The sequence below is a fragment of the Mustela nigripes genome, chromosome 7 (assembly GCF_022355385.1).
Source record: "Mustela nigripes isolate SB6536 chromosome 7, MUSNIG.SB6536, whole genome shotgun sequence".
Lineage (NCBI taxonomy): Eukaryota > Metazoa > Chordata > Mammalia > Carnivora > Mustelidae > Mustela > Mustela nigripes.
This window is the reverse complement of record NC_081563.1, coordinates 75,416,053-75,438,041: the sequence shown is the minus strand read 5'-3', so window position 1 is coordinate 75,438,041 and position 21,989 is coordinate 75,416,053. Positions and strand designations below refer to the sequence as shown.

At 52.2% G+C, this 21,989-nt stretch overlaps 1 protein-coding gene across 4 annotated transcripts in view; it reads left to right on the top strand.

The window, feature by feature from the left end:
* Positions 1 to 21,989, top strand: part of LOC132021583 (tyrosine-protein kinase ZAP-70) — a 35,413-nt gene that overhangs the window by 10,970 nt on the left and 2,454 nt on the right. The window contains exons 1-10 of one of the 4 annotated variants that reach the window (XM_059406163.1): positions 4,865 to 4,987; positions 5,208 to 5,281; positions 14,590 to 15,025; positions 15,738 to 15,898; positions 17,990 to 18,128; positions 18,216 to 18,297; positions 18,380 to 18,426; positions 18,632 to 18,680; positions 19,728 to 19,920; positions 20,465 to 20,671. In XM_059406163.1, the coding sequence (XP_059262146.1) occupies positions 14,624 to 15,025; positions 15,738 to 15,898; positions 17,990 to 18,128; positions 18,216 to 18,297; positions 18,380 to 18,426; positions 18,632 to 18,680; positions 19,728 to 19,920; positions 20,465 to 20,671 (1,280 nt within the window). In that variant the 5' untranslated portion in view covers positions 4,865 to 4,987; positions 5,208 to 5,281; positions 14,590 to 14,623. The other 3 variants (XM_059406164.1, XM_059406165.1, XM_059406166.1) reach the window with 3 other exon arrangements.

Here is a 21,989-nt window from a genome sequence, read left to right as displayed (position 1 = left end):
TTGTAAGATGGGACCCTTCCAGAGACAGATTGTGAGAGGTACCTGCTCATTGCAGATTTCATGGGCTTTTGTGGGAGCAGCTGATGGGCATGTCTGAGGGCAGAGGTAGCTCAGATGCCCAAAGGTGGCTGGCTGTTTCATGTGGACAAGGAGTCCTGGAGCTCTGGGAGCCCTGGGACCATCTTGCGCTGGCCTAGGCATCATCTTCCCAAGCCCCCACCAGTGTCACCACTGAGCAGGAAGGGAAGGAGGAGGGACTTCACACCTCCAGGCATGTCCTGTCAATGGCCCACTGGGAGGCTGGGCCCAGCTGGACTCTAGTACAGGTTCTGCCTTGACCACTTCTTAAGCTCAGTGTCTTTGTTTTTGCCATGGGGTTAGGAATTTACTTCCTTCACAGGGTTCATTCAGCAAGAACCATTTATTGAGCAGCTGCTGTATGCCAGGCACTGTGCTGGGCTGGATGCTAGGGACACCATGGAGAGTAGGTAGAATGGCCTTCCTAGCAGTGGGTTGCTGGATCTACTTGGAAACTTGGAAGGAGATGTGGTTGTCAGGGCTTAGGTATACCGTAGGCACAGAGCAAATACCAGACTCTTCCCTTGAGCTTACTGGTAGGTTGCAGCCCCAGCCTCATCCCATCTTCATCCCAACCTCTTGGGACCCTAGAACTGAGAGGCAGTCCACCCTCCTGTGGACCTCACACCCCTCCCTCAGGCTTCTATTTTAAGAACAAGTTAGGGTCAGCCACATCTGCCAGTGGTCTCCCCATTGGTCTGGGACCACTGGGAGCCTCCCCTTGCTTTTACCTCTTCCTCTATCCAAGAGGTGTTTCCCTGTGTTCTTAGTCTGCTCTCATGCTAGAGGTTCCACCTTCAGCTCGGTGGTTGGTCTAGCTGACCTGACCCTGGCTGGGTGAGGGGCGGGCATGTGATCCACTCAGCCAATGGGCTCTGTTAGAGATTTGCTGGCAAAATTGAGAGGTAGACTCTTTTTTCCTCCCCCTCCTTCTTTTTTCAATAAATCACAGCTCTTTCTCTCTCTATATATATATTGCAACATTTTCTAAATATAAAATATGTCAGTGTATCATATCCCATTCTCATAGTTTTAATGATCTCATAGATTTTATTCAAGATTCTAGCTTTGTGGGTAAGATTTGAAGCTGAGTCACTATCTCAGACCACAGAAAGAAAAGTTGGCTGAGAATGAAGTCAGCAGGTGGAGGAGGTAACAATCTGGCACCATCATTTGAGCCCTGAGCAACCTTTTCCTAAAAGTTATCCCTGGGATTTTCATCCATTCATGCCATATTTACTGACCACTATTATGTGCTAAGTGTCACTCCCATTGCTGGGGGTCCAGCCAGGAACAAGGCAGTTCCCACCTCACAGATGTCATAGTCCTGCCCCAGGGCCTTTTCACTTGCTGTTCCCTCTGCTCAGAGTGCTTTCCCCCTGATCTCCCCATGACTCCCTCCTTTACCTCCTTCAAGTCTTAATTCACAGGCTTGCACCTCAGTGAGGCCTCTCTCCAGACCTATCAAAAATTGCACCCCCACATACTTCTTCTACCCTCTCCTGATTTATTTTACTCCTTAGCACTTGAAACCACTTGCTATACTCGATAGAATGTTTATTTGTTACTTCTCTGTTTTCCCCCGTAGAATGTCACCTTCATGAGGGAAGGGATTTTCATTGGTGTTTGCAGCAGATCTGTAGTGACCTAGAGCAGGTGCTCAGTGTTAAATAAATAGGGAGCCCAAAAGGACTATCTGAAGAGGTAACACTGTCATTGCAGTCTGAATGTTTAAGAAGGAGCCAGCCAGTGGATGACCTCCCAGAGAAGGGCGCAGCATATGCCTGTGGTGGCAGATCAATTCTCTTTTGACTTAAACCATGCTGGATCGCTTATTTATTTATTTTTTTAAGATTTTATTTATTCATTTGACAGACAGAGATCACAAGTAGGCAGAGAGGCAGGCAGAGAGAGAGGAGGAAGCAGGCTCCCTGCTGAGCAAAGAGCCCGATGCGAGGCTCGATCCCAGGACCCTAGGACCATGACCTAAGCCGAAAGCAGAGGCTTTAACCCACTGAGCCACCAGGTGCCCCAGGATCGCTTATTTTTAAGGGGTGTCACTTTTAACCTTTAGGATCCTGAGTGGTGCTTGGTAGGATGTAGTACCAGAGAGCTGCCTCTGGAGGGCGCAAGGGAACCTCATTGCTGAGTTTGGGCCTGCATGCCAAATTTAGCACACTCTAGAAATTGGGAAACTGGGTAGTCCGTGAGGATGGCAATAATGGTGCATTTGCTTTGAGACCTCTTTTAATTTTCACAGTATCCCTATGAGATAGGTCCTGTTATCATCCCCACTTCCTACATGAGAAAAGGCACAGAGAGCCCAGGTAGCTTGCTTGTCCCCTGAGGTTTAAGCAGCAGACCCAGAAAGGACAAGATTAAAGTCACTGTGGTCTGGTCACCCAGGTGATACCCCATATGGGAGGAAATTCAGAAGGGACCTGGGGGTCAGAGGGTGGAGGAGTGTCCTCCCTTTAGGGATCATTGCCCTGAGGTGTGAACCCTCTCTGGCAAGCTGGAGCCTGCCCCGCCCCCCTAACCCCATCCAAATGCCTGAGGTTTACCCAGTAGTGATCTGGTGGTGCTGAGTCTGGCCTGCTTGAAAGTCAGGTGAAACTGATACAGGCCCCTGTGCTGCTCAGTTTGAGGACTGGAAGGCTACCTGGAGGAAGCCGCATTTAATCATTGACCTGGAGGAGGAGCAGGAGCCAGGCAGTTGAGGAGGTGGGGGAAGTGAGTTCAGGCTGGGACACTGTGTGGGCAAAGGCCTGGAGGCGTTGACAGCAAGCCACCAATTTCTTCCGAGACTCTTCTCATGTGTGGACCCAGCCAGGAGGAATGCACTGCAATTTTCCCAGCCCACATTTCCGTCAGTCATCCGTTGCTCTTTCCTCTGAACGTTCAAAAAACCCATAGACCTCCCTCCACTTTGGCAGAGCACACAGCCTTATCTCTAAGCCAATCTCAAACTGTCTGCCTCTGAGCACTGGCCAGGCTTCTGTAGAGTCAGAGAGCAATCTCTGGGACCACAAGGGGGTTGGAGGGGCCGCTGAACCAGTGCCTCACAGGGGACGAGGAGTTCCCTTATCAGGCCTGATGTCCCCAGAGATTGGAGGTGGCCCTCAGGCCCTCCACATACAGCCTGCTCACCTTCCAGGTCTTTCCATTCTTCTGTGTCCACCAGCGGGTGGGCTGTGGGGTCAGATGGCTGGGCTTCAGTGCCCCAGGGCCATTTGGTATATCTGTTATTCAACCGCTCTGGGATTCTCTTCCCTTATTTGGAAAATGAATTCAGCAAGTTATATGGATTAAATTGTCAACTGCTTACAGTGTCGTCTGGCACGCAGTAAAGTGCTCAGTAAATGCTGCTCTGATTACTCTAGGTGATGTGATTCTGGTGCTATGATTCCTGCTCTTTTCACTCTGCTGGGGCATTCTTCTCTCCTTCCAGAAGAATTATTCAGTGTGGAGACATTTTTTTTTTTTTTTCCTGCATCCTGAGTTTCATGATGCCTGTGGGGAAAGGGAAGGTTTCTAACAAAAACAGTTTGAGGGAAACCTATGTAGGGAAAAAGTATCCCAGCCTGGAACTCAGGGGGAAAAAAAGATTTCTTGAGAGGAGAGAGGGGGACTTTCGGAATTGGGGGACACTAGAGACTGGAGAGAAGTCCCCAGGAAAGAAGGCCTGGGGTGGAGCATGGAGGAAACATCAGGCAGGTTGTGGAGATGAGCCCACATCACCCAGGGTGACAGTACCCAGAGAAGAAAGGTTCTTGGAGTCTCAACAGTGGGTCTAGGATGGCCACACAACACCCCTGAGGCCATGTGCATGGGTGAGCCACTGAAGATGTCCCCAGGTGTTTGAGAGAACAAGGAAGTGGTGGGGGAGAGCCCCTTGAGGCTTTGGGGCACTGGAGGGAGAGAAGACCAAGCATGGGCAGTGGCTGTTCATCAGGAAATGGGTGTGACGGGTGACCCCTTGGTCATCATGGGCGTAGGCCAGTATGAGGGGAAGGAGAGGAAGAGGATGGGAGGAGGTTGTGACTAGAGCAGGAGGTGGGGAGCGGCTAGGTGCAGCCTGTGAGGAACATCCGAGGCGGGGCAGTCTGGGAGCAGGTGGGCACTGGGGACACACTGTCACCGTGTCGTGATGAAATGACCGATCCCTCTCAGAATCCTTCTCTGGTACCCCCCACTCCCCACGCCACATGCACTGGGGCTCCCCTGAATACACATAGTTCCCAGGCTACCACCATCCCAGCTCTGCTCTCCCGTTGAATCAGCTTCGACTGCTTCTAGCCTGTGACCCATGCTAGTGCAGGGACAGGGTTGTCATTGCTGGTCCAGTGCCTGGTACACAGTAGCTGCTCTGAACCTTTGGGGTATGGCCCTCCTGAGCAAATTTCCCCTCTCCAGCTTCAACCTGCCTGTGGAATAAATAAATCACTCTTAGTTGGGCTGGGCAGGCCTTGGGTCCATGTCCTGTGGGAGGGAGTCTGACTGGGGGGACTCCTGTTTCCAATGAGCCTTGGGGATCAGCCTCCCATTTCTCCACCCCCACCCCCCATTCACGTCATTGCTTTCCTTCTCCCTGGCTTTCAGGATGCTGTTGGAATTGTCACTTTGCATCAGCCCCACCTGTAGCTAGCCTGAGTTTTCCCCAGCACAGAACAGGCCCTGCTTGGCCCCGGAAATGCCCTCTGCCCTCCCTGGAACACGTGACTTTTGATTTTCCTTGAACGCAGCACTTCATGACTTTGGCGTAAACTTCAGACACAGCCCCCTTTCCTGTCTTCACAACAAGGAAATAAGTTGAGTTTCAGAGAAACCAGCTGCCGAGCGCACACCAGGCCTTCCGGCCCTGGTCCTTGCTTAGCTTGGGTCTTTGTGTGGCAGCTAGTGTGCCCAGGTGAGTGGCCGCTCTCTGGCCTTCTGCCCCTGTCCTGTCACTGCAGACACACCCCGGGCGACTCAGGACAGCTGGCGGAGGGTGAAGACTCCGTGGGGTATGACCTACTTAACACTTTGCCTGGGCACGGGAGGGAGTGATCAGCCGTAGGGCCTCAGGCTGTGGGCTTGGGCTGCAGAGATACCCAAGTTAGTTTCTTGGGTCTCAATTCTTCACCTAGAACCAGCTGTTTGCTGACGTTGGGGACCAGAGACCTGTGGCCCATTTGCCTCGATATCATCTGCACAACCCCAGGTAAGTCATCTGGATGGAACAGCACCTGGCCGCCATTTCCATGGGTAGCCTGGGTCTGGTGGTGGGGGAAGAGGTAGGAGGCCACTGGGAAGGGCCGTGAAGGGCCGTAAGCCTGGCATGGGTGGTGTCCAGCTGGAATAGGAAACAGACACCACTTGCGGCCACCCTGAGGGAAGAAGATTCCCTGCCAGAGGGTCAGCTGAGTGGTCATGTCTGGGGGACACAGCGATGCCTGTTCAGTCCCCTCCTTCCTGCTGAGCCCCATCAGGGTGACACCCTTAGCTCCAGGAAGCATAGAATCTTCCAGAGAGAGCAAACATGTGCTCGGGCCCCCACCCTCACCAGCTTTGTGAAGAGGAGGGTGGCTCAACAAGACTGTGAACTAGAACAAACAGAGATAATTCCTTTCACAGGGCCCAGGACAGGATTGAGCCACTTGTAAGGGAGGTCAGGTTCAGGGGGACCTGGAGAGGTGAAAGAGAAAACAGTCTGAGTCCTGCTCAACTGCTGTGTGTCCTTGGTAGGTTGCTTTCTGTCTCTGAGCCTCAGTTTGTTGTGCGTCTGTTAAATGCAGAGGCAAGTACTGGCACCTTGTTGGTGCCTGACTCTTGACTCTTGGGTAAGAGTTTGGGAAAAATGTCCCAGGCAGGAGAGAGTCTCCGGAGGAGGGACCAGGTGTCCTGTGGTGAACAATTCAAGTTCACCAATTCTCAGGAGAATTCAACAATTCTCCTGCCTCACTCAGGGTGGTGAGTGTGGCACAGTGGGTTTTGCTGAGAGCTTAGGACCAGGGACTCCTGGCATGAACAATCTTTGGATGACACCTTGGAAGGCTTTTCTCCTTCAGTGTGGTACTTCCTTTCCTTTTTGTGCCTGTCCTCCTGTCTCCCGCATGCAGCCCTGGCAGGGACACAGAGCCGGCAGGCAGTCTGGATGATGCTAAGCATGTACTGTGGAGCCAGGCAGCCTTGATTCAAGTCTTGGCTCTGCCATCTACTTACTACGTGTGCTGTGTGGCCCCTAGGCAGGTCCCCTGGGCAGGTCCCCTAGGCAGGTCCCCTAGGCAGGTCCCCGCACTTTTCTGTATGTCAGGTCCTGGGTCCATAAATCCTTCACTCCTGGGGCTCTTGTCAGGATTAGGTGAATGGACAGAGTTGACCCCTGAGCTACAGGGGGTTTAGGGGGTGCCGAAACCCCATGAAGTTGAAAACCGGCATATAACTTTTGACTTGCCCCAAATATGTAACTGCCAAGAGCCTCCTGTTGACCGGAAGCCTTCTGAAAACAGAGTCTAATACATATTTTGTATGTCATATGTGTTATATCCTGTATTCTTACAATAAAGGAATCCAGACAACACAAAATAGCATAAAGAAAATTCTAAGAGAAAAGACATTCACTGTATTGGACCTGAGCCATTCGAACCCGTGTTGTTCTGGGGTCACCCGTAGATCTACAGCACCCTAAGGCTGTGGTTCTCAACTGTAGCCAATTGTGGCCCCTCCACGACCCTCCCTGCCCCCAGGGACATTTGATAATGTGTCAACCATTTTGATCAGGTCTCAGGGGGTCTTGTTGGCATCTAGTAGATCCAGGCCAGGAAGGATGCTAAACACAATGCACAATGCACAGGACAGCACCCTGCTGTCCTCCCAACTCACCCTCCCACGTTTCCCGCCCCCTAAAACTCTCCTCATCTCCATGTTACAGTCACAGAGCCTGACACCCAGAAAGGGAAAGCTCCTGTTGAGGTCACACAGCCCTTAAAACCAAGGTGGCAGAGGTTGGGGTGGGTGGACTGCTGTCACAGAATTGTCCAGTGGATCAGTGAACACCTAGCAAGTCTGCTGGATGCAGGGACCTATCCCCAACCCCACAAAGGCCCAGTATCCTGGGCCCTGACAGTCGAAGGAAGCTTGAAGTACAGGGACACCTGCCAGCCTGGGGTGAGAGCTCCAAGGGATCCAGCTCAGAACAAGGAATTCCGACTCCTAAAGGACATTCTCCAGAGTGGTGAGTGCAGGCTGCTGGGTCAGAGACCTGCATTCAAATCGGGACTGCCCCTCGCAGGTTGCATGATTTTGAACTTGACATTAACCTCTCTGAGCTTCAGGGGCTTTAGCTGAGGAATGGGGCTAACTGTTCCCACCTCCCTGAGGTGAGGTTTAGATTAAGTGGGCCATGCTCCTGCTAAAGTCCCTGGCACAGAGGCGGCTGTTGTTGTTACCTGTTCAACACATACTTATAGGGAGGAAACAGGGGCTCCCATAGAAAATAAGACAGCCATAGGCTCTACCGGGGTGGGGGGGTGCTCAGCCTGGTCACAGACAGAGGAGCCAAAAGACAGGGGTCACACATGGCCACCAGGGCTGTGATGGGGGAGGACAGGCCCTGAGAGAGGAGATGCCTGACTCAGCCATGAGAGGTGGAAATCATGGCATACTTTCAGGAGGAGGGAACAACAGAGGGGACTGAAGCATATAGCCAGGAGAAGGGTGTGGGCACCTACTATGTGCCTTGTGGTCTGGGTTAGGGAACAAGACAGAATCTCCACTCTCACGCAGGGAGCAAAGGTCTTATGTCAAAAAGTTGGTGGATAAATCATATTTTTGGTGATGAAGAATCATAAAGTTGGGACAGGGACATCTCTATCCTGAAGAAGGAGAGGTGATTTTAGAGAGGGAGGTCAGAACTCTTGGAGGAGGTGGTGGTACTTAAGCAGAGACTTGAATGAAGTGAGCGATTTTGAGGGAAGAGCGTCCAGGCAGAGGGAACAGACTGTGCAAATGCCCCGCAGTTGGACCATGCCTGATTTGATCAAGTGACCTGAACAAGTGACATAAGGAGGCCCATGTGGCTGGTAGGGCGTGAATGAGGACAAAGAAGGGATTCAGCAGCTTGCATAAGGACGTGGGGACTGCTGTAAAGACTTGGGCTTTACCCCTGAGTGAGGTGGAAGTCTCCTAGAGGACTGAGAGCAGCGAAGGACAGGATAGCACAATGGAAGGTTAGGTGCTGTGCTTGGTGCTTGGTGAGTCTTAGCTCATGGGATCCTCATCATCTCCCTGTGCCAGGCACCTTTGCTTGCACTGTTTTCTAGGTGGGGTCTGGTGAACTTAACTCACTGCCCAGGACCACAGTACTACTGCACAGTGGATTCCTGACTCTATGGTTGAAATCTGATTCCTTGGTGTCAGGAAGAAGACATGAAGGAGCTGATCGCCACCCCTGGCCCAATGCCAACTGCTGTCATTGTGACTTAGAACGTAAGCAAGGTGGCATTTTATTGGCTGATATTGCCTGTGTTGCCTCTCCTGGTGGGCAGAGGAGTCCCCATGATGATTCTGGACTAGAGAGCAGGAAGTGTGGCTTTAGGGGGGATTTCAGGTCTCAGGCAGAAGTCTAGGGGTCAGTGAGAGGAGGGATGGGCAGAGAGGGGCTGGGCCCCCATTCCAGCATTGCCTTTGGTGGAGTCAGTGGCTGAGGACTAAGCCTCTAAGCTTGGCTGGTGCAACTCCCTTCCCCTCCCACCAAGTCCAGTTGGATAGGCTCATTCCCTCTACAGCCTGACTGCCTCAATCTCCCCTCTGGGCTCTGACAGTGGACATCTAATTGGGGCTTTTGATGCTCAGAGCATGTTCTGTGGAATAGTAGATCCTTAAGGCTCTGCTACATAGGAGTGGGGCTAAGACAAAGTTAAAATGGTCCTGCCATGCAGGTCTTCTCAGAGCCTTTAATTCAATTTTCTAGGTAAGTTTTCTATTTATTTATTTGAGAGAGCATGAGCGGTGGCAGAAGGGATAGAGGGAGAGGGAGAAGCAGACTTCCTACTGAGCAGGGAGCCTGACATGGGCTAATCTTAGGACGTGAGATCACGACCTGAGCTGAAGGCAGACGCTTAAGTGATTGAGCCACTCAGGCACCCTGAGCCTTTTTTTTTTTTTTTTTTTAAAGGCTTATTTATTTATTTTAGGGGAGTGGGGGGTGAGGGGCAGAGGGAATGGGAGAGAAAGACTCTCAAGCAGACTCCCTGCTGTGCACAGAGCCCCCACTCAGGGCTCCATCTCATCACCCTGAGATCAGGACCTGAGCTGGAACCAAGAGTTGGACACTTAACTGACTGAGCCACCCAGGCACTTCTCAGAGCCTTTACTATGCTAATATGCTTTCCACAGCTTTTGAAAATGTGTTTGACCACCTGAGCCTTTTTTCCTTTGAAGTATGTTTGGGCTATCAGGTCTCTCTGAACCCTACCTTTACCCAGGGAGGATGCCTGAATGGTGGAATTTCGGGGAGATCCTTCTGGCAGAGGACCACAGGTTTCTTCTTTTTCCTCCCATGGCCTGGGCTGTGAAAACAAGGCTGCTGTCCCATTATCTCTCAGTGGAGCTTCAAACTCTGGCAAGGTCAAATTAGGATCTCTGAACTCACAGTTCATGGGGAGGCTGGATGGGGTCAGTCCAGGCAGGAATAGGGTAGGGAAGTGTCATGGTGGGCCTGTCTCCTTGGAAAGCCGTGGAGTCATGATTCAGGATAGAAACATGTCATCTTCCCAACCACATCTAGGGCCCCATCAGGAGGCTGCACACAGGCCCAGCTCCTCTGAAAGCAAAGGGTCCATGCCTGGTCCAGCCTCTTGTCTCCCCGGCTCTCTATCTTCTACTTCTTCCTGTCTACTTCCTCTGGCCTCCCCAGCATCTCTGGGAACTGGAAAGTTAGTCACTCTGGGTTTTATCCCCCTGGCTTACTAGTGAGGACAGTTCAGAAAAGCATAGGAAGGCAAAAGCATACAGAGGGCTGGCTAACCCCCGGACCCACAGGCTGTGCAGTGTCGTGTTATTATTATCATTGTCGCTATTGGCAGTGAGACAGGGAGGCTGTGATAAAGCTTAGAATGTACAGGTAAGGCTCCTGCCTCTGGGATGCTTCGGCCTTTGGTCTGAGATGGTCAGTCATGGCTTATGGCCCTGAACCGGGCCCCAAGGGCCAGTCTCTCCCCACCCCCACTTCTGCACTAACCCGTCTCTGGCTACCCAGGTTGCACCTGTGGCCACTGTGGGGCGGATCTTCTCAAACTGTGTTGCCGACAATTTCCTGCCACAGCTTCCTGCCCCGGAGACCAGCTTCACTACCCCCACCCCTACCCACAGCCCCTGGACAAGCCCCCATCTTGCTGCCTGGTCCTCTGTCCTGTGTATAGGGAGCAGTGATATGAGTGATATGAGTCTGTGAGGCAGGGATGATGGCTGGATGTGGGAGGATGGAGAGGAGTAGGGAAGGTGTACTCAGTAGAGGCCACTGCATGGATAAAAGTATGGAAGTGCATTTAAAAGAAGGAGAATAGCACAGCCCAGTTGGAACAAAGGGAAGGTTGAAGAGTTTAGTTAGATTCAATGAAGTGGAGGGAGCCACAGTAAGTTCTTGAGCAAGGGAGGCCTCAGAGATAAATTGCCGAGAAGCAACTTGCAGACCCTGGGTCTCAGCTCATGCGAAACAAACTGTGGGGTTTAGCCAACCACAAACACCATGTGAGTTAGATCTGGATCTCAGGTTTTATTAATAGACACAGCAGGTGGAGATCAAAGGAGGTGATGCCAGTACAATCAGACGTCAGAAGAGAGATCTGGACCAGGCAGGTTGGCATGGTGGTTTGTTTATAGCCACAGACAGAATGTCCCAAGTAAGGGGACCAGGGCTGGGGAAAGAGACAGACCAGGAACTGTCAGAGAGGGAGGAGACACATCAAGGAGCCTGTGAAGGACTGGGGAGAGCCAAGAGACTCAAGCAGGAGGGAGGGTCCCTAATGTCCATCACTCAAGGAACCCAGCATTGAGAAGGGCATTAGGTTCTTGCTTTGTGCCCACCAGGTGGAGATACCAGTGCTTCCTCTCTAGCCTGGAGAGCATCCTGGTGGGGGTGGAGAGCAGACTGTAAGGCTGGTGAGGGGGTGGAAGTCAAGAAAGTAGAGCAGGAGCATAAACAGCACTTTCTTTCCTATATAAGTTATTTTTAGTGTCTGGTTTGTCTATACTTTCCAGTTTCTTTTTTTTTTTAAATATTTTATTTATTCACTTGACAGACAGAGATCACAAGTAGGCAGAGAGGCAGGCAAAGAGAGAGGAGGAAGCAGGCTCCCCGCTGAGCAGGGAGCCCGATGCGGGGCTTGATCCCAGGACCCTGGGATCATGACCCGAGCCGAAGGCAGAGGCCCCAACCCACTGAGCCACCCAGGCGCCCCGATCCAGTTTCTTTAGTTAAAAAAAATTATGGTATAATTTACATACAATAAAATTCACTCATTTTAGTGAAAACTTCTGTGAGATTTGACACATGCCTATAGCTGAGCACTACCATTTCCATCAAAATATTGATTATTCTCCCAAATCCCTTCATGCCCCTTCGAGTCAACCCTTTCCCCTGGCTCCCAGCCTTTGGCAACCACTGATGCATTGTTCTCCACTGATACAGTTTTTAATGGAATTATACAGTTTGTGGCCTTTTGAGTTTGGCATCTTTCACTCAGCATGATGCCTTTAAGATTCATCCATGTGTTGTGGGTCTTAGCATTTCCTCCCATTTTATTGCTGAGTGGTATCCCATGGTCATGGTTGGGATGTACCACAGTTTATCTATTCATCTGCGGAGATAACATTTGTTTCCAAAATCTGACAGTTGTGAACAGTGGCTATAAACATTTCCTGTGTAGGTTTTTCTGTGAATGCAAGTTTCCATTTCTCTAAGGTAACTGCCTAGGAAACTTTTTGACTCTTCAGTGCTCTGATGGAATTGGTGATCTGCATCTCCAGGTGGGGACACAAATGTGGTCCCTGATTAATCTCTTGCCTGTAACTGTTGGGACATCCAGGAACTCCCTTTAGCTTGGCCTTCCCAACCCCAGTGTCAGGAGCCATCAGGTTAGAGTACAGATTCTTTTACTCCTCTGGCTACCCCAACCCAAACATCACCTGATTCCCATTCCAGTATCTTTCTCTCAGTCCCTGTGCCTGTCATTGCCTATCCCTGGACACCCGGAAGGAACGGCAGCCTTTTTCAAGCCACAAAAGCCTTCTTTGCACCCCCTGCTTATATTTGCTTAATTAAGAAAGGCACTCAAGGATCTTCCCCTCAACACAGTCTGTGCCTGAGTGGTCTTGCTGGGCCCACCTTAGAGAAATGTCTAGAAGTTGTTATGGGGAGATAAGTTTTTTCAGTATTATATAAAAACTTACAAATATACAGCAAAATGGGAAGAAGTAGTTGTATATCCATTAGCCACCCCATAGAGTCAACAATATTGTTATATTTACTTTATCACATACAGTTGATTACATTAGCAGATTCTATATTTAGCCTACACACAAATCTTTACTTGTAACCCCCAGACACTTGAGGCATTTCATAGTCACTCAGGAACACACGCAGAGAAGCAAGAAATTTGAGTTAACTGATGTGCACATTCCCATGGAGGTCAAACAAGAGGATACTCCTCTGCTTTTTGTTTTAATTCCCGTGCTGGAAACAAGTGTCCTCTGTTTGGTGCCACATTTTTGTGCATTTTGTTGGCAATTTCACTGATGGCAGTCTAGTGCTGATGTGCAGTCTTGTGTTCCTAAGTGCAAGAAGGCTGTGATGTGCCTTCCAGGAAAAGTATGTGTTAGATAATCTTATAGTTGTACTGCTGTTGGCTGAGCATTCCGTGTTCATGAATCAACAATACATATCAAAAAGTGTCTTTAAGCAGAAACAGGGCTATGTACTGATCAGTTGATGAAAATGTTGTGAGCAGGGACTTTAGACACCTAACACTGGATTTCCTCTAGCAGCAATCATTTAGTTTTGTTAATTCGGTGTTTGCAATAACTTTATAGAATTACTCTGAATTATAAGACTTGACTGTTTCTGTCTACCTATCTGTCCATCCATCAGTTGATGTTATTTTTTGGGTGCTTTTTGAAGTAAATTACAATCATCAGTAGCCACCAGACTAAATATTTCTGCATACAGATTGTTAACAGCATTCAATATTTTATGGTTCTTCTTCTTTTTTTTTTTTTTTTAAAGATTTTATTTATTTATTTGACAGAGAGAAATCACAAGTAGATGTAGAGGCAGGCAGAGAGAGAGAGGAAAGCAGGCTCCCCGCTGAGCAGAGAGCCCGATGCGGGACTCGATCCCAGGACTCTGAGATCATGACCTGAGCCGAAGGCAGCGGCTTAACCCACTGAGCCACCCAGGCGCCCCTCTTCTTCTTTTTTTAACTTAAGGGTCCAAATACACTGCAATGAACAAATTTTAGTACATTCTGAGAAATTCAGACACCTGTAAACCTAGTGCTTATCAAGATATCAGTCATTATACTATAACCCCAGAAAGCTAAAAAAAAAAAAAAAAAAGATAATTTTAGGTTATCTGCCTTACTAGATATTTATCTAAATAACTTTAATTCCTTCTCCCCACATTGGATCGTACTTTTTAGTCATGCATTTTATTTTATTTAGTGATTGTATCGTTCACACTGGAATTAAACCCTAATGTATTTAACCAGTCTCTTATTGATGGATATTCAGATTAGTTTATGCTTTCTAGAAATCTGTCCATGAAGGCAGAAGGGGACAGGGCAAAGGGGAATTTCTAAGGCCAGGGGACTTAAGGTAAGGTAAGGTCAATGGAGTAAGGTTCTTTTGAAGAACAAAGCTGGTTCTAGCTTCAGAACCTTTGTACTTGCTGTCCCTCTGCGTGATGTGTTCTTCCATGACTTTTGAAAAGCTGGCTCCTCCTCATCCTTCAGATCTCAGTTCAGATGCTCCCTTCTCAGAGAAGTTGACCATCCCAGCGACACTGGCCTTTTCTCGTAGTATCACTCATTTATTTCCTTTACGACATGGACCTCAGTCTGTAATTATTTCTGCCTCTTGTTTACTGTATCCCCCACGTCCCCCAGACTGTTGTCTTCAGGAGGGCAGGATCCTATCTTATTCACTCTTATCTCCAACACCGGCCTGAAACACAGTAATTCAACATGTGTTTGGGAAATGAATGAACGCTTCCAGGTGCTGGTGTGGGGGGCCCGCTGGGGCTGTCTGGGCGCTCCGCACAAAGTCTGAAAGTCAGGAGAGGGTTGGGGACTCTCCGGGCTCAGCCCAGCAGGCTGGGACTCCTCTCCCAGTTGATTCTGGCATAAAGCAGGCTCTGCACGACTGGCGCGGACGCCCCTCAATGCGGCCTCTCTCCCACTATCTCTGGGCCCAACGCGCGCTGTTGAAGAAGGCAAGCTGAGACCCTGACGTGCCCTCTACCTCCCTCTGTAGGCGCAGGGCCTGGCGAGGCACAGCGGCGGCGGCGATGCCGGACCCCGCGGCGCACCTGCCCTTCTTCTACGGCAGCATCTCGCGCGCCGAGGCCGAGGAGCACCTGAAGCTGGCGGGCATGGCCGACGGGCTCTTCCTGCTGCGCCAGTGCCTGCGCTCGCTGGGAGGCTATGTGCTGTCGCTCGTGCACGACGTGCGCTTCCACCACTTCCCCATTGAGCGCCAGCTCAACGGCACTTACGCCATCGCCGGCGGTAAGGCGCACTGTGGCCCCGCGGAGCTGTGCGAGTTCTACTCGCGCGATCCCGACGGGCTGCCCTGCAACCTGCGCAAGCCGTGCAACCGGCCGTCGGGCCTCGAGCCGCAGCCCGGCGTTTTCGACTGCCTGCGCGACGCCATGGTGCGCGACTACGTGCGCCAGACGTGGAAGCTGGAGGTGAGAGCGCGGGCCCTCGGGGGCGGGGCCGGAGTGGGAGGGCCCTGGAGGCGGGGCCAGGAGGTGGGCCTGGGGATAGCTGGCCCGGGCCCAGCTGGCCTCAAGAGCCTGGAGAGCCGTGTTGGCGGGCGGGGGCGAGGGGCGGGCACCGTGGAGAGCTGTCCTCTTTGCTAGCCTGTGCTTTGCTGTGCTTCGCCAGATTTGGAAGCTGGGGGGGGGGGGGGGGACGGGATCTCGGACGAGGCTTCAGAGGGAGGGGCCTCATGCCCCTCCTTGGTGCACGTCCTTGCCCAGACCAGCTTGTGGAGGTGACGCTGGGCCGGGCCTGGGGGGCTGGGCCTGAGAGGATGCTGGGGGCGCTGCCAGCGGGGGTGGTGGGTGGTGGTCTTTGACAGCCTGCAGTACACGGCAACCAGTGAACCAGATCGTCAAGCTGGAGATGAGTTTGGGGCTGTCTGTAAGAAGGGGCCTGGGACGTGTCCTGGATGGGTGTGGGATTGGAGAGGTACCCTGGAGTTGGGGATTGGAGGGGGGAAGCTGTCCTCAACAGCTCAAAGGACTCACCTTAGGTCCGCCTAGGGTTAAGGGTCTCACGGGAACAGAGGCAATTAGGAAGGTCCAAAAGATGAAAGAACCTTCCTGTGGCCATGCACTTGGCCCCTTGGTGACACATGGTCACAGTTACAAGTCTCCTCCATCCTCCCTTCCTTAGGGCGAGGCCCTGGAACAGGCCATCATCAGCCAGGCTCCCCAGGTGGAGAAGCTCATTGCCACAACAGCTCACGAGCGGATGCCCTGGTACCACAGCAGCCTGACCCGCGAGGAGGCAGAGCGCAAACTCTATTCCGGCTCGCAGACGGACGGCAAGTTTCTGTATGTGGGGCTTGAGGCTTGGGGGTTTGAGGTGGTGAGGCTGGGGCTTGTTGGCGGAAATCCTGGAGGCTGGGGCAGACCTCAGCGTACAGATGGGCCCGTGCTAACATGAGCAAGGCGGTATTGTGTTTCTGAGTGTGCACATGGACATTATATGGAAAGGGATCTGCAGATGGGGGACTCCAGAGCTGGGCTGCCTGGGTGGAAATCCAGGCCCTGCTACTTCCCAGCTGGGGATGCTGGGTGAGAAGCTGAACTTCTGCCTGCTTCAATTTCCTCTCCTCCATTCAACCAATATTTACTGAACATCTTCTATGTGCCACGTACTGTTGTTTCAGGCACTGAGGACATGGCAGGGAATGAAACAGACACAATTCCCTGTCCTTGTGGAGCAGGAAGACAAAAATGATAAATCACAATGAAAATAGAGTATAGGTGGGAATCCAGACTCTGCTACTTACCAGTTGCTGTCCTCTTCCTACCTCAACTTTGAGCTCTTTCATGTCTTAAGCTTCCATGGAAGATTCCATGCCCCAAGGAAAATTTTGCAAACTTTCTGTAGAGTGTATGACAGTTAACTGGTCAACTGAGGTAAGAGGAATGTCAGGAGAGACAGGGCCAACGGCTTTGACCACCTGTGGGTGTCTTGGATGTCAAGCTTGAAGTCACAGAGGAAGGGAGGACCAGCATGAGCCATAGGATGCTGAGGCTGAGGCTGAGGGAGCTAGCATTGGGTATAGCATGGCAGGTCCAGAAGATGAAAGAACCTTCCAACCTCAGCTGACACAGGTTCCGAAGCAGTTGGAGCACTAATATTATCAGGGACAGTGACTCACACTGAGCAATGTGAAGAGACCAGATCAGCTACTTTGAGCGAGACCACTGGAAAACTAGGCAAAGCATGCTTTGGACAGAGGCTGTTGTAGAATCTTCTTTCAGTTCCTGTAGTCAAGAACTGCTTTCTCAGTATGGAAATAGGGGTCTAAAGGTCAAAGCTATAGGCATAGAAACTTGCATGGGACAGTGGGGAGGGAAAGACCCCTGTGGGATCCTGATGCTTGTCACAAGCCGGAACAGGTCCAGTTCTAAGATGAGGGTGTAGGGTGTGAAAGAAAGATGCATGCCACCCAGGCCTGGAATTAAGACCAGGGCCAGGCTTGTTCTTGACCACAGTTTAGAGCTGCTGAAAAGCGGTTGGAATTGTTCCTCATGCTTTTTGCTACCAAAGCTATCTGAATTATTGCAGAATTTGTGGTACTGGTTGAGTTTGAAAAGAAACCTGACCCCTGCAAAGGGTCTATAAGAAGATATTTTTAAGTATTTCCTAACCTCTTCTGGATCACAGACCCCTTTGGGAATCTTACAGAAGCTGAACCTCTTTCTCTCTTTTTAAAGATTTTATTTATTTATTTGTGTGTGAGTGAGAGAGCACAAGCAGGGGGAGCAGCAGGCAGAGGGAGAAGCCGGCTCCCCCCAGAGCAAGGAGCAAGGATGTGGGACTTCATCCCAGGACCCTGGGATCATGACCTGAGCTGAAGGCAGAGGCTTAACCCACTGAGGCACCCAGGTGCCCTTCCCAAGAGAATATTTTAAATGGCTGTGTGTTCACCATAGATGGCCAAATATCCCTTCGTGGATGACCAAGTAGCCCCTGTGGGTGGCTGAGTGTCCCCTGGGGAAGGCCACATATTTAGCCATGGAGGACCAGGTGTATGCTTGAGGGTGGCTCAGTGTTCTCCCCTAGATGGCCAAGGGTTCAGCTGTGGGGCTGAGTATCAGGCTATTTGGGGCTGAGTGTCCACTGTGGGAGGGCCAGTATTCCCCTGTGGATGGTCACATGTTGGCTCTTGGACAACTGTGTCTCCCTGTAGACACTGCATCTCCTCTCATTCCCCTCCCCCACCCCACTCCACCAGCCTGACCTCGGAGCCCTTAGTCCCTGCCACTTCTCCATGAGACTATCAGGAGCAGAACCTGTGGTTGTGTGTGTGTGTGTGTGTGTGTGTGTGTGTGTGTAAACTGGGACCCAGCAGGGTCACAGGAGAGGCCCAGGTGATTATAGGGGTGATATCTCCTCCTTCCCCATGCCAGGTTGAGGCCCCGGAAGGAGCAGGGCACTTATGCACTGTCCCTGATCTATGGGAAAACTGTGTACCACTACCTTATCAGCCAGGACAAGGCGGGCAAATACTGTATTCCTGAGGGGACCAAGTTTGACACGCTCTGGCAGGTAAGCTGCCCATCTGCCTTGTGTTTGGGGGGTTGCGTAGGGTGCCGGTGAAGAGAGGAGCCCTGGCCCTGACCCCACTTCCCACAGCTGGTGGAGTACCTGAAGCTGAAGGCAGATGGGCTCATCTACTGTCTGAAGGATGCCTGCCCCAATACCAGTGCCAGCGCAGGTGAGGGGGGTGGGTGGTAGGGGGCAGGGGGTGTGTGGGAGATCCCGTGCCCCACCCCTCACTGTCCCTTCTGCTCCACCAGAGGCTGCTGCTCCCACACTCCCGGCCCACCCATCCACGCTCACCCACGTGAGTTGGCTGGCATCTCAGGGTTGGGTCCTGAGGGATGGAGCTGGGTGGGTGGGCGATGGGTCCTGTTTCCAAGGTGAGACTGGGATGGAGAGTGGGATACCCCCAGCACTGCTCCTGGGAGTCTGCAGAGCATATGGGTCTCCGGGGCTAGGTGCCCCCAGCTCAGGATCCTGTGGACCCTTGCTGACCTCATGACCTTTAGGCTCACAGACGGATTGACACCAGCTCAGATGGGTACACCCCGGAACCAGGTGAGCTGACGGAGGTGGAGGGGTGCGTGGAGTTCATGCCAGGCCATGGTCAAGATCTGGGCTCTGGGATGTGGCAGGGGAGGGATATGGGCCAGACCTGACTTGTAGGTAGACGTCCACATGGCTGCGCATCCATCATGCCCGCCTGCACGAGTGTGTGTGGGGTACACATGGACATGTAGGGGAGGGCATCTGGGTCACAGATACACATTTGTCCAGCACCTACTATGTGCCAGTCATGCTTCACACTCACGTGTGTCTGTGCTTCTGGAATGTCGCTGATGGGCCAGATGATGTAGTCATGGCAATTATTCTCATTTTACATATGAGAAAGGAGGGCAGGGAACTGAAGGAGGTCTTGCAGTTAGGGAGTAGCGGAGCCAGGACTGAGCCTGGGCAGGTGGGCTTTCGAGCCTGTGTTCCTGAAATGCCTTGCTGCAGATGCTAATTTGATGTGTAGAAGTAAGCCTGTCCATGTGTGTGTGCAGGGAATATACATGGTTACCTGTGCAGGCAGAGGCTCATCCTGGAGCCCTGGTAAACATGGCTGTTGGTGCATCCCCAGACCAGGGCTGGCAGGGACATGCCGGGGAACACATACACACACACAGATGTGTGTACTCTAGCTGACTTGCTAACAGTCACTCGTGCAAACAGGCCCTTGGGCCCCATCATACACGGACACACATCATACACATACATCATCCCACGGGTGGAAGTACCCATGGGAGCGTCTGTGTGTGCACACAGGGGCACATGTGGTTACACGTGCACATAGACACATAGACTATGACGTAGACATAGACGCGCAGACTCTGCCTTTAGAGTCCACTTGGACGTGGCTTCCCAGCTCACCCATAAACGGGACCAGGAGCACAAGCGAGTGCACACATACATATGAACACATGCATGTACCCATGTGCCTGGGTGTGTTCTGGAGGGGGCCTGTGACTTGTGGGTGCCAAGATTGCCTTACCCCACCCCCCCATTCCCAAGACCTCATCCTGATTTGGGAGTGCATGCTTGTGTATGTGTGTGTGTGTCCAGCACGCCTAGTGTCCTCAGAGAAAGCACAGTCAATGCCCATGGACACGAGTGTGTATGAGAGCCCATACAGTGACCCCGAGGAGCTCAAGGACAAGAAGCTCTTCCTGAAGCGGGACAACCTCCTCATGGCTGACATAGAACTTGGCTGTGGCAACTTTGGCTCAGTACGCCAGGGTGTCTACCGCATGCGCAAGTATGGCCACCCTGCTGTGGTTTAGGGAAGCACTGTCAGGGGGGCGGGTAGGGCAGAGGACGGGAGTAGGCCCCCCCACCCAACTTAGGGGATGGAGCCAGGAGGCAACATTAGTTTACCTGGGAATTGGGCCCTGGGCCAGGAGACCATTAGGGGAGTACCTGGGAGGGCTCGGGGACAGCACCTGAGAGTGTGGGAGACACAGGCTGGGCACGGGACGGAGGGTGGGGCACCGAGCTGCAGTTGCAATAGACGCCTACCCATGCCTTCCATCGACTGCCCCCCGGATACAGGCAGCCCCTGGGGAGGGTGTAATGTTGAGGTGTTTTGTTCAGTGAGGGGTCGTTCTCCATGAGGAACTCGGCAGTGAGCCATCACTAGCCGATGTCCTGGCAGCTGAGGAAGTGCGTGCCTGGGCCCTGAAGTGAGAGCCAGGTGGCAAATCATAGTGCCCACCACATGTGTCTGGAGAGGAGAGAGGCCAGTCGGGTGGGCAGAAGGGGCTGAGCAGGGCCCGGGCTGACTCCGGTGCCCGTCACGGCAGGAAGCAGATTGATGTGGCCATTAAGGTGCTGAAGCACAGCACGGAGAAGACAGACAAGGATGAGATGATGCGCGAGGCACAGATCATGCACCAGCTGGACAACCCCTACATCGTGCGGCTCATCGGCGTCTGCCAGGCTGAGGCCCTCATGCTGGTCATGGAGATGGCGGGTGGCGGTCCCCTGCACAAGTTCCTGCTTGGGAAGAAGTGAGCCCCGGGGTGGGCTGGGCCTCTGGAGCTGGTGGGACTCTCGCAGCCTTGTCCAGCCATGAGCACACACTTGTCTCACGTGACTCCTGCCCCCTGCCCCCCCCCCCCCACAAGGCAGAGCTGTTAACACTAACGTGTTCTCATGCCTCCAGCTCTCACCGGCATAGACACGATCTTTTACACTCACTGCGGCATGGGCCCATCACCACCTGTTCCTGCTGGTGCATATGTATTTGTGGTGTGACCTGGCTCACATGCTCAGTTATTCCACAGGTGTCTACTGGGCAACTTCTCTGTAATCGGGACTGTCCCCAGCCCTTGGGATTTACTGGTGAACAGAAGAGACAAAGATCTCTGTCCTGTATTCCGGTTGGGGAAGAGAGGTTTTCAAAAAAAATTATAATACAACAGGGGAGTACGTTAGAAAATAAGTACTATGAAAAAGATGGTTGGGAGTGTCAGGGTGGGAGATGAAAGGTGAGAAGGTGAGGTTTGTGTAAACTGAAGGAGGCAGCCAAGGGCAGCTGTGGGGAAGAGTGGTCCCAGTAGAGGGCACAGCCAGTGCAAAGGCCCTGAGGTGTGCTTGGGCCAGGGGTCATGGAGGAACAGTGAGGAAGGCCCTGTGCCTGCAGCAGAGTGCCTGAAGAGGACAGGAGGAGCTGATGTGGGTAGGGAGGTGACGGGGGCCTTGCAGGGCCTTGTGGGCTATGGGAAGACCTTGGACTTTTTACTTGAGGTGAGGTGGGAGCTCTGGGAGGCTCTGAGCATGGAGTGGCTGGACCTGACTTCCATGGGGGGACAAACCATGGGGGGTGAGGGCAGAGGTGACTGTTCTGGTCCAGGCTAACTTCTGGTCCAGGCTAATGACAATGATGGCTGGGTCATGGTGGCAGAAGCAGAGGTGGAAAGAAGTAGGATTCTGGAGGGATTCTGAAGGCAGAGCTGCCAGGGAGTGCTGACAGGTTGGAAACTGGGTGTGACGGAGGAGCTGATGGCAAGGCTAGTGCTTCTGGCCCAAGTAAATGAAAGGAAGTAGCTGCTGGAGAAGAAGGGGGCAGTGGGGACAGCTGGCTTTGTGTGTAAGTCAGGAGCTTAGCTTTGTCTGTATGATTTCTGAGATGCCCACAAGACCCCTGAGGGCATGTAGAGGATGCAGGTCAATGTGTAAGTTTGGGGATCATAGTATGTGGGAGAAATGTAAAGCCTTGAGACTAGAGGAGGACAGTGGGTTTTGCCTTTTTTGTTCACCTCCCCACGGTACCCCCAGCCCTGTGCCCGGCACACAGCAGATGTCCACCAAGCACCTACTGAACGC